Below are 12,095 nucleotides of genomic sequence, written 5' to 3'. Positions count from 1 at the left end.
GTTACATCGGTGTGCATTCTTGCGCCTTCCCTCCCCGTTTATTACATTTATTGTTATTATTTGTATTTTTCCAGAGCAGGCGAGAGGCCAAACGGGGGGGGAGGGGGGGTCGAATGAACGGCGTCCTTTGCAAGGCTCCCTATTTGAAACCACGCGTTTCCGTGCAGGGTCTCACAGCTTTAGACCTTTAAACGCTACGCATCCTCAAGCGAGGAAGACCGCCGATCTCCGCGTCCCCGTAAGCCTCGCCATGTTACTCTTTCTCCAAACGGACCCTTCCCTGTCCGAAATGGGTACGGCGGTATTTTTCGCTTGACAGACCTACAGCAGCAGTGGCAAAATGATCGAAACCTCTTGCCGAGTTAGAACAATAGAAAGAGAGGCGACTTCCCGCCGCGGCCGCTAGAGGGTGCTGGCAAACAACTCGGCATACATCAAAAGAACAATATAGCGTACCCACAACACAAATTATTGTTCTCGCACTCTTCGCCTCCTCCGCTCCGAATATATCCAATCTGTTCTGCAAAAAACAGCGTTCGTTTCTTCCTCCCCCCTCCCTTTCCCCCAAAGCCCTTCCTCTCGAGCATTTATTTGGTGGCTTAAACACTCAACGCCTCATTTTTCACAACCCAGTGGTGAATTTTAATTGATTCACCAACCCCCTCCTCGCTGACTTTGAAATGATACACAGAAATAACCGAGACAAAGAGGAAAGGGAGTCGTCGGAGAAAATACACATCCGCAAAACCACCGACGCCCCCGTGAATCTTGCAAAACGCTGTCTTAATTTTTCAGCCAAGGTGAAGCCGCACTTCGGCGTTACACTGCACGCGTGTCTAACGGTACACACATAAACACTCATTGCTGAATGAAGCGCAAAGGCTAGGAAGGCGCCGCCGAGAAAAGCACGCTCCTTTTAAAGCACCAGCAGCCGTACCTTCGCCCTACAAGGAGAGGAGAGGAGACCAACCCCACTCTTTCTTCAAGAAGTTTACAGAGAGTGTATTGGGACAATGCACACACACGCACGCCTTTGACCCAACGCAACCCTAGCTCCTCCAGAAGAGGTTAGCCTTCTGACGACGGCTGCTCGAAGGTTTAACCCGCAGGGATCTGGAGAAAGAGAAGGGGGTCACCCTCCAGAACCGCAGAAGCGCCAGGCTCTAAGCCCAGGTCGGAGGCAGCTGAAAGGGAAGGCGTGTGAAGCGGGGAGCGACCAAGGCGTTGTCTTGTTAGCATCCCCAGCGGAAACCGCGAGACAAGGGTCATAGGATACCCAGCCAAGTTCAAACGCTCGCCTGGGCGCTCTTAGGAGAAGAAATCAAGTGGCCCGTCCGCACGTCTAGGGCCCTTTTCCTTGCCGGTTCGCAGGCACGTGAACACAAGCCTCCCCTCCCCTCGAGAGCCACCTCTGGAAATTTGGGGGCTCTTTCGCCCCCCCAGGCGAGCCACTTACCCGCCAGTCTTAAAGCTGACATTCTCTGGAACTCGGGTTCCTGCAGCCATTTCCACATTCTTCGGAAGGTCTCCCTGCCCGATTTCAGTTTACTCCAAGGTTTAGGGTTCCTTAGAAGGTCTGAAAGGGTCCCCTGAGAACGGCACAGCACCCGCTGGGCGAAGATGGCCTGGGGGATGCTGTAGCGCTTCAGCTCGGCGGTGATTCTCTGCGCCACTTCTTTGGTGTTGATCTCCTCCAGCTGGCCCGAGTTGTTGACCTGGCCGCTGGAGGAGGAAGGCGGCCTCTCCCGGCTGGAGGCCAGGACGGGCCCGTGGGGCTGCGGGTGGCCGCCGGGGTGGTGCATCCCGTTCAGGTGAGCCATCATGGGGGCCGGCGGGGTGGCTAGGCCCCGCGAGAGGTGCTGCTCGCTCCGGGTCAGCATGGCCTGGTGGGCCTCGAAGTTGGGGCTCAGCATCTTCTCGGGACCCGTCGGCCCGTAGTTGTGGAGGCCCTGCTGGGGGTTGTGGAGTGAGCCCAGGCCGTTGCCCAGCGGCGAGAGGCTCTGGCCCATGCCGGCCATCTCTTTGTAGGGCCCGTAGAGGTTGTTCATGGCCGGGAGCCCCCGCTCGTCGCGCATCAGGGTGAAGCTGCCGCTGACGTTGCCCGAGAGGCGCTGGTGCTGGTGGGGGTGATGGGCGTGCGGGTGGTGGGCGTGCGGGTGGTGGTGGTGGTGGTGGGCGTGCGGGTGGTGGAACTTGTCCGAGACGGTGGAGATGGGCGGCAGGGGCTGGAGCGGCGTCAGCGTGGTGTAGGTGCTGGCCATGCCCAGGCCGGGCGGCGAGGAGTCGCAGGGCATGCTCATGGCGTGGTGCAGAGGGATGGAGAGCTCCGGCCGGTAGTCCCCTGCCCCGTCCAGCAAGGAAGCCATGCTGCTCACCATGGCCGAACGCGAGGAGGCGGAGGCCAGCTCCTGGTGGGAAGGCGGCGGGCCCGGCGGCGGCGGGTGGACCCGGAGCGGGCCGGCGCTCCTGCCCGGCGGGTGATGGTGCGGGCTGGGGCTGCCCATCAACTCCTGCTCAGGGCCGGCCGGCCCGTGCAAGGGCCCCAGGCTCTCCATTGTCAGCTCTGGGTTCATGGCGCAGCTCTCCAGCTCTTTGGTGAGGCATCGATAGGGGGTGCAGGCAGCCTTCATTCAGTCCATGGGGCGAGCCGGCGGTGGTGGTGGTGGCGGCGGCGGCGGCCGTGGCTCCAGGGGTGTGCTGGGCGGGGGCGGGGAAGAGAGCGCTCCGGGCGCCCGGTGGCTGCGGCGGCGGCGGCTGCTGCTGCTGCTGTTGCGGTGGTGGCGGCGGCTCCTTTCCAGCCCACCGATCAAGGCTCTTGCCGCCTCTTGGCTGACGGCCGGGGCGCGCAAGGAGGGGGGTGGGGGTCGCTCTAAGGCCTCTCGGTTGTACCCGCGGGGGGGGGAAGGAAGCCCCCGGCCTTGCCGCGCCTCAGCCTGGCCAGCGCCGCGGCTGCCTCCTCGCCATGTCCGAGCCCTAGCCTGCCCTTCCGTCTTCTGCTGGGCTAGCGGGAGCTGTCCAGAGTTGCGCTCGCGCCTCGCCTCCCACCCACCCATCTGGCCCAGCCTCCGCGCGCGAGGGGGCGGGCGTTCCTCTTCGATTGACCAGCCTCCTGCCCAATCTGCGGACAGCCTCCGAGCCGCCGGCCGGGGAGAGGAGGGGGCGCAACTGCGAAGGTCCAGCCAATGGGGAGCCGCCGGGGGCGGAGCCGGCCGCGGGAGGCTTCAAGCTTGCCTGAAGATTCCCAGGCGCTGGTCTCCAAACGCCGCGGAGAAGCAGCGCGAGAGGATTTAAAGACGCGGCGCCCTCCGGGCTCCGACTGGTGGCGAGAGGCCCGGAGGTCGCCCGCGCTTGGGCACAAGCGGGACGCGTGCCTTGCACAAAGGAAGCGCGGGAGGCCCGGTGGCATCGTGGAGGGGCGGCCGAACCACACCCCGAAGCTGAATAGTTAACAATAATAAGAATAGTAACCGTAGTAGCAGCAGTAATCACTTCGCCGGGTCTCCACAGACTCTGCCTCACATGAGGAGGGGAGGCGGACGGAGGCTGTTCTTTCTGCGGTTAACTTGGCCGCTGAGGCGAAAGGGGGGATGTTCTTTCCCGCTCGCCGAAGGTCGAGTCTGCAAATCCTGGCGCTCCGGCGGGCCACCTTTGCGCAGAAGCCTCCCCCCCGTTCAGTCAGCCCCGCGGGCCGCCGGGTGGAGTGCCGTCTTGCCTTCCCGCCGAGCCTCAGCCACGGTCACAGGGGCGCGCGCTCTCTCCTCTCCTCTCCTCTCCGGGGCAGGACTTCGGGTGGGCAGGCGGGCAGCCCCGGGGCTGCGGAGCGCTGCCAGGCTGCGCCTCCCGCGCGGCGGCTGGAAGGGGCGCGGCGCTGAACTTTCGCCCAAGTTGCCTTTCAGCGGGACTCGGGCGGGCCGGCTGGCCCTCCAACCGCGCGGGCGGCAAACCACCGCGCCGGTAAAGCTGCGTAAATGCAGGTGCAGGGCAAGGAAGGAGATCGCTCTTTCCGGAGAGGCGCAAAAGCAGAAGCGGGCCTTAGGTCGAGTGGTTTTGGATCCGAGCGCAGCATCGACTCCCCCGCGCCGCCGCCTCCACTGCTGTTTCAAGCCGAAGCCCAAATGAAATCACCCTAGAAGCCGCTTTCCAAGGACATGCCCCATGGACACTACATTATCCTGAAGTTCCGAGTACTTGGTATTGAAAAGGGAGGTCTCTGCCCCGGGGACGTTACTAACCAAAGCTTTCTTTGCAGCCTGATGGGTAATAAACCCAACGCATCCCCGTCCTAAAACATTTGTGTTCGTCGCAACGGCTGCTAAGTTCTGATCCAGCTCACAATTAACCTCTGCTTGTGCATTTTATTGATTCTGCTTTGGTCGTGGGCAACGCAGAAGAGCTTTGAAAGGCACCTCGGCGCCCCCTCCCTTTCTGACGGCCCTCTTTCCTCTAGGAAACAGGAAAGGTCTTAGTCCTCCTCACGCCCTGCATATAAGTACCTTGGCTCGGTAATAAATTTGGGCTAGGCTCATCCAGGTTTGTTACACCCGTCGGAAGGGAAAAGCTGGAATATCTCAAGGCTTAGCTGGGCCGCTTGGCTTCCTTAAGGTCTTTCAATTTTGTGTCAATTCTTAATTTTGAAGGGCAAAAAATGTGCCTTGACCCATAATAATAAAGAGACCAATCCGTGTTGTTTTAAACGATCGTGGTTATTCTTTTAAGTAAATCTTAAGGGCCGGAGAATCTGATTCGGAAGACTTGTAGGAAATGCAGTAGACGACTGCATTCCATTTTCGACTGATCTAATTGGTTAGGAATTAAATCCCTTCAAATCTTTCCTGTCCAGGCTGGGCCCAAGCCTCTTTCCAGGAAACGCGCCTGGGCCTGGAGTTGTTCAGAGACCAGTCCGGCACAAATTAAAAAAAAAAAAAGCAGCGGGGTGCTGGTCGGGGAGGCAATGGCAGAATCTGGCAGAAACGGATGGCTGTAAAATAACAGTGACATGTTTCCCCTCTTCTAAAGTTGCTGTTTATGCAATATTAACAAATAATATTTGAGCAAGCGGGGCGTCCAGGACTATAAATACCCTCAGTGTTATCTGCCGATTCGGTAGCACAGTCCTAAGTTTCTTTACTTAAAAGTAACCTCATTGGGTTTAGTAAGGCTCAATTTGGTTGAGTATTCAGATTGGAAAACTTCCCTTTTTTAGCCTGTAATTCATCCTTGTCAATTTAGTACTTGCGCCTGCAGCTTCCCTCTCCAGTAAGCGGGCAACTAGGAGTAACTTTACAGGAAAGTAAAGCTCCCTGGGGATACGGCGCGGGTTGGGCCATCTTGGGACTCTTTAACAGCTCGCTTTGGTCCGGTCTTGTCCACTTCCATTGCTCTGGTGAATTTCTTGAGGAAGAGAAAGGTCGCCCTTCAAAACTTGCTGCTTTGGCTAATCGGCCGCAGTCCAAGAGTTTCGGCTTCTTCGCGAGGGTGGGGGAAGGCGTGGGGTGTAAGAACAGGTTGCCCCCCCCCGAAGAAGGGTTGAGCCCGGCTGAGGTTGCGCAGATGTTGCCTTTGTTTAAAGAGACAGCAATTAAGGAGAGGGGGGCACATAAGTTTGAGAAGCGTGACCCATTTTCTTTTGATCAGCTGTCAACGGAAGAGCGGGGGGTCTTCTCAAGACAGCCCCTTTCCAACTACTTCCAGCTGTTAGAGAAAACCTTGCTTAGAAAACAATTTGGGGCGGGCTGCGGAGAAAGGAGCCCCACTTTGGGATTAGAAAGGCTCGCCTGCAAAATCAGCGTTGAAAAATACCGGCCAGCCCGAAGCACTTTTTGTGTAGGGGACGCGCCGAGCAACACGAAACTTGCAAGCCAAGTTTACTCAGAAGTGCGTTCTGTACATTTAATTGGGGGTTGCTTCCAAGTGAGGCTGGGGAGTGATTACTCGAAGGTAAAGCTAAAGATCACGAATTGATCACAGATCGCGGAACAGATTGGCCCAAAGGAGCGAACAAAAAATAACAAACCCCCAAATCTCTTTAGTTAAAATTAAATCCATGCGGGGGATGGCATGTTCTTCCAATTAAATTGGCCTAAAATGCAGTAAAAATTGAAATCTTAGGATGTAGTCCTAAATGGGCTTATTCGGAAGTGGCTACTCAGGCCAAGTACATATAACCAGGTTATAAGGGTGGCAACTGTAAATTCACAGTTGGCTTTCCTTGTCCAGCTAAGTTATGGTGGAGATTTCCACGCCTTTCTGGCTTTTAAGGGGCTGTGAAATCTCTCTCCCCCATGCATAAATTACATATGTAGGTGTACACACAAAAACATTCATATGCACACACATGCACAACATACATACTAGGGAAAGAGAAAGAACGTAAGAATATGAATCCATTAATTTTCATTTCTGTAGATCGATTCAACAAAAATCACATTTATTTCCCATAATCGTTTAGGCTCCTACTACCAATGCTTCGCCATTCATTTATGCTGCATTATATACTATTAAATAAGAATGACTCTTACTTATAAGTTAGTTATATATTTTTAAAATAAGCAATGCTATTAATATTCTACTTGTTGGCATTTTGCAGAGAAGGTATGCTACCATTCTTTTTTCTTTTTAAATTGATTAGAATAGACCGACATCAGTTCAAGATATTAGGAGGGCCCTAAATTGGGATTTGGGAAGAAAGAATTCGGATCCGAACCTAGGGAGATCAGCAGTGTCTGTTCTTTAAGTCTATGCCTGAAAGCCTCTTAGAATTTCCCCTATTTCACGTCGCTGATTCTAAGGATATTTTGGGGACCAGTCTAAGTTTTTAGGGACCTTCCTAAGCTAATATTAAATATTAAAATATCATCACCACCACCATCACCTTGTCTCTCTACCTTGCCAGCTTTCAGACTTCCGGCAGAGCTGTTTCAGAAAAAAAAAAAGTTGGCCTTCCATTTTTTTCCCACCCTTTGACGGTTTAGTTGGAATCCGTTTTTCCACCGGAAGCCTGATATTGCCTACTAAAAATTAACCACCCCCCGCTTCCCAAGACTTCTGGGAAAACCCTGGGATTCAGCCTTTGTGCTCTGGAAGACGACCAGCTCAGTGGCCGAAGTGGCCGAAGAACCGCTTCGCCCCTGAGCGGAAGTCCCCCTTGATCTGCTCGAGGGCCAGCGGGGCTGCCTTGCGTCGAAAGGACTACTGCGCCAAAGCCGTTGGCGTTTAAAAATAGGCCGAACTGGGCTCGATGGGACTTACTTCCAAAGAAGAGCGCGTTCACACGGGACGCTAGGGCTTGGCCGGTCGTTCTGGGTCAAGCAGGCCGTTCCGCTGGCTGTCCCGCGCCTTGGTTTCAAGTCTCTTAGCTCTTGCGAGCCCCTCCGTTTGGGGAAGGCTCGGAGGAAAATGCGCGCGTAAGGAGAGGGGGGGGGGTGCCTTTGGGATTGACAGCCTGCCTTCGGCTTTTGACACCCCATCCTATCCCGAAGGGGCGGGGCTCCTTCCCCGCCTGGGGGAGGGGGAGAAGCGCGCGCGCGCGAGCCGGTGGGGGGGGGAGGAGGGAGTCTCGAGAAAGAGCGCAGCCAGGAAAGGGCGCCCCAGGATCACGTGGGGGAAGAGTTGAAAGGTGAGGGGCTGCGCGCCCCCACCTCCGCCTCAATCGGCCGAGTTCTCCCTCGGTCTGGGCCGGGTTGCCCTGTGCATCCTCTCCCCGACCTTAATCCCAGGGTCGGTTGCAGGAGATTCGTGTCACAGAGTGTTCGTACAGTAAATGACGCGCGCATAATTAAAGCAGGTTCAAATGGCTTTGATCTGCACTGGGGATTTATCTCTTTTGCCTTGCGCGTTTCCACCCCCCCCCCGCCCCTTTCCTGCTTCTCTCGGTTCATTTTTAAGGAAGTGGTCCCCATCCAGTTGGGAAGAGCTGCCCGATCTTCTGTTAATACAGGAGAAGAAGAACAGAAGCCTTCGCCATTCATAGGAACGAGAATGAAATAAGCCCATTGGCGTTCTGTTTTTACGCTCTCTTAACTATGTTTTATTCACCGGGAGGAATAAGCGAGGGGAAAAGTTCAACCGCCTTTACAATCGCGCAATATTGGAAGGGCAGGAACCGACGAGGCCCAGCCAAAGGCCTCCGCGAGACTGGTTTTAGCGGGCCGGCGCCTCCGACAGATCTTAAGCGGGGCTTGGAGTGACTCGGCCGGGCCCGGACAAATGGCCCTCGGCCGCCATTCCCAACATGAGGAACTGGGAAGGTGGGAATGTCCTACGTCATGGTCCTGTGCTTGAGGCACTCGCTTAAATACCACTCCCCTTTTAAATTTTTGATTGCTAATGCAAAATATCAACCTACCCTACTATTCCCAGAGAAACTCACAAGAAAACTTTCACTACATACACATACCCACCCACACTATGATACACAATGTCTACATATACACACACTACGCAGGTATATATTGTGTATGTTGTATGTTGTATGTATGAGTGTATCATAAATGAGTATATGCAAATGTTGTATACATCATAGTTGTGTGTGTTGATAAATTACATAAAATATAGCTGTGTTACACTGTAACTTATCTATCAACACACAGACAAATATGCATATACACATGCACAGTCATTTGTTATATGCTCATACATACAACACACCTCCAGATATATGCATATATACCACACACATATTGTATATATAATATACACATACAATGTACACACATTGTCTACACACACACATACACTATACAGACATATGCAGATTTCACACTATAACTGAACTGAGCTGAGTTGAGTCCTTCCAGATATATGCATATATACCACACACATATTGTATATATAATATGGATATAAAATGTACACAGATTGTCTCCACACACACATACACTATACAGACATATGCAGATTTCACACTATAACTGAACTGAGCTGAGTTGAGTGTATAGACTTACCTATAGATTATATACACACTATTCAAATATATAAGTACGCTTATTTGTGCAGACAGTATGTATCTGTGTATACACACAAATATAATCTCTCTTATAGTAAAATATTACATATTTCAGCCTTCGTCCATCCATCCAACCATCTACCGACCTTCACCCACCCACCCACCTCTGCCTCCTACAGGTCTTTGTAGAAATGGGGGAAGTAGATCTGAACTCTTGTAGGGCCTCTCTTTCATTCTCTCTTTCTTCTCCCCCCCCTTCAGAAGCCATCTGGCATTGGGGGGGGGGGAGGCGGCGGCATCGACCCAGTCCGTGTAGCTAGTGACCTCTTGCTAGCCGGCCGCCAGCTTCTTCGCCTCTTGCAAAGGCCGCCGCCTGCTCGGGCCTCGGCGCTCTTGCTCCTACCTTTCCGGGTAAGGCTCTCTCTCCTCCCGTTCGCTTAAAAATCAGCCAAGGCTGCTAACCAGGCCTGGGAAGGGAGCGGCGGGGCTTGGGTATCGTTGGGGGGGATCTGCGGCAGAGCGGAGGCTGCCGCGGGGCCCACTCGGGCCGGGAGAGCCTTTCTCAGCCTCGGCACCGGGAGAGGCTGACGGCCCGCCGGCCACCTTCTCCTTTGCAGCTGGAGCCGCTCGCTTTCCTTGGCTGGGGAAGGGGCCGGCTGACGGCCCGCGGGCAGGGAGGGTGGGAAAAGCAAGCCCAGCCGGAGTCCGGGAGGGCGCAAGAGGAGCCGCGTTTTTGGAGGGTAGACGGGGCGGGTGGAGGAGAAAAGTTACCGGGAAGAGGGAACTTGTTGCTCTCGTGAAGCCGCTTAGGAGGCAGCGTTTTCCAAGGGCCCCGCTGGGCCCTCTGCCTGCCAGCTGTCGGATGGATCGGGGTGCTGACCGTCTCCCCCCTTCTCAATCCTGGGGACAAAGGAAAGCAGGAGTCTCTTAATCCGCCCCCCCTCCCAGCTCGCTTTCCACCACCCCTGAATTGCAGGGACTACAATTCCGAGAAGATCCGGGCGGCCCAAACCCGAAAGGTTTTAACCCATTTAAGGTAGAGTAGGTCTTGCGGACAACCAGTCCCCGTTTCATCCCAAGCTTCTAGTCCACAAGAAAGGCGAGCGTTAGGGTATTTAGGAAGGGTAATCACTGGCCGCGGGAGCCCATTTCGGATTTTTCACATTTCACCGTATTTCTTTCTTTTTTTTTTAAAAGGCATTTTGAGGAGTTGTGGCGGGTCTCCTCGCCTTTCCTTCTGGGGCTTTTGAATCGGTGAAAAGGCCCGTTGGGTTTTCTTTTTTCTGCGCCCTTGTCGGCTCGCTCGTCGTCCGAGCTTCTCCTTTGCAACTCAATGGCCACCTTTTGTTTCGCTAAAGCTGCCCTCTCATTCTTTCCCATTCAGGCGGGTCCCACCCCCTCTCACCCCCCCCCGGCTCCGGGTTTGTGGGTTGCCTCGGCGGCAGTTGCTGAGAACCGCGAGATGAAAATGTCACCTTCCCTTAAGGTCAGAAAAAGTTAATCCCGTTTCTGTTCTAAGCCACCCAAGGAAGAGGCTTCGGGGACGGGGTCCAATCCGGGGCGGGCAGGCGCAGAAAGAAACCAAGAGCGGGGGTAGCCACGCAACCTTTCGTCGCTGCAGCAAGATAGCTCAATTAGACGAGGTTGTGGAGGGGAGCGCAAAAAGATGCACCCCTTCTGCAAAGGGAAAAGGCACCGGGAGGTATCGCCCGGCCGAGGACTAAAGCATCCCAAGCAGGTGCAGCTTCCGCACTGAGAGAAGAAGCGGAACGAGTGAAGACATTTTGCCCCCCCCCCCCAAGAGGGAAAAAAAAACTCCACCTCAACGCAGGTTTGGCCGCACTGGCGTCTTGGCCTCCTGTTTGGCCTCCTGCTCAGATTTTTAGCCCACTTCTATTTTCCATCGACTGGATAAAATTTCGTGTGGTCTAAAATAATTCGGGGACTGTGTCTTACTTAGGCCTGGTCTGTCCACTTGCTGATGGCTGTGCATGCATTTAATGGGCTCATGAGCATCTAAAATCCACATGTACAGACAACAGGATGACAATATAATAATATAATATAATATAATATAATATAATATAATATAATATAATATAATTAATATAATATATAATTAATATAATATATAATTAATATAATATAATATAATTACAATAAGAATGATGAATGAATGAACAGACTATCGTAACCTATAGTTTATAATTACAGTATAATGCAGATCTTTAGCGAAATATTCTTAGCTTTACTATATTCATGTTTTCCCTCTAAGTCTGTCTATATGTCCAGATTTATATGCAGCATAGTTATTTTACTTATTTTTGTCTAATACATGCACTGTTTCATAGTCCTGTGATATTTCTGATTTATTTGTATTTTTTTTTTTAAAAAAATAGTTTGAGCATTCTGTTTTTTTCTCTTTTTTTCCTTTCCTTTTCTCATATACCCTCAGCCCATCTGAGGCTCAAATTATTTTATTTTATTATTGTATTATTTTACAAATAAAATATTATTGTCTGTATTATTTTACCTATAGAGAGCGTGTACATTTTCTCCCTTGCTGATATCTAGTCCTCTGATGTTAACAGGATATTTTCACCACCTAAAAATAGTGTGTATATCATTTAGTTCTCTGATTTCCCCTCCCCCTTCATTTTAGGGGTGTGTGCATGTGTGTGTCTGTGAGAAGCAAATCAGCCTGAGGTCTCATTGTTCCAGTCAAGTTGAACGTGAAATCTTTTTGTTGTCTTTTCAAAAGAAAGGCAAAAGTTGCTGCTGATTGTCAAAGGGACCAATTTAACTCCCCGAAAGCGGAAGTGTCTCCAAGCGGGCAGCAGATAGACCCTTCGGGGTTTGCTGGTTTGTGGAGAAAATCTGCTTCTTTTTCCTTTCCTTTCCTTTCCTTTCCTTTCCTTTCCTTTCCTTTCCTTTCCTTTCCTTTCCTTCTTTCCTTTCCTTTCCTTTCCTTTCCTTCACCAATATAATTTTGACAATGATGTTGATGAAAAAGAAGGACAATCCAATGCTGACTTTGTGAGAAAGAAATTGTGAGAAAGAAATTGCATTTAGACAAATAAAATCCAGCAAATAAATCTCCCTCCCTCCCTCCCTCCCTCCTTCCTTCCTCTCCTTCCTTCCTTCCTTCCTT

At 52.5% G+C, this 12,095-nt stretch overlaps 1 protein-coding gene across 2 annotated transcripts in view; it reads right to left on the bottom strand.

Annotated features, from left to right (window-relative positions):
- Positions 1 to 2,932, bottom strand: part of ONECUT2 (one cut homeobox 2) — a 60,502-nt gene extending 57,570 nt beyond the window's left edge. For both annotated transcript variants that reach the window (XR_005554051.1, XM_039321962.1), the window contains exon 1: positions 1,457 to 2,932. Coding sequence is in view for 1 of the 2 variants with exons in the window: in XM_039321962.1 (XP_039177896.1) it covers positions 1,457 to 2,630 (1,174 nt within the window). In the remaining variant the exon portion in view is untranslated. The remainder of the gene's footprint in view (positions 1 to 1,456) is intronic.
- Between the last annotated feature and the right edge of the window lie 9,163 nt (positions 2,933 to 12,095).

This window comes from Crotalus tigris, unplaced genomic scaffold, assembly GCF_016545835.1.
Source record: "Crotalus tigris isolate CLP2741 ecotype Arizona unplaced genomic scaffold, ASM1654583v1 scf7180000023830.6690815, whole genome shotgun sequence".
NCBI lineage: Eukaryota > Metazoa > Chordata > Lepidosauria > Squamata > Viperidae > Crotalus > Crotalus tigris.
The sequence above is the reverse complement of the archived record's forward strand: the minus strand, read 5'-3'. Positions and strand labels throughout refer to the sequence as shown.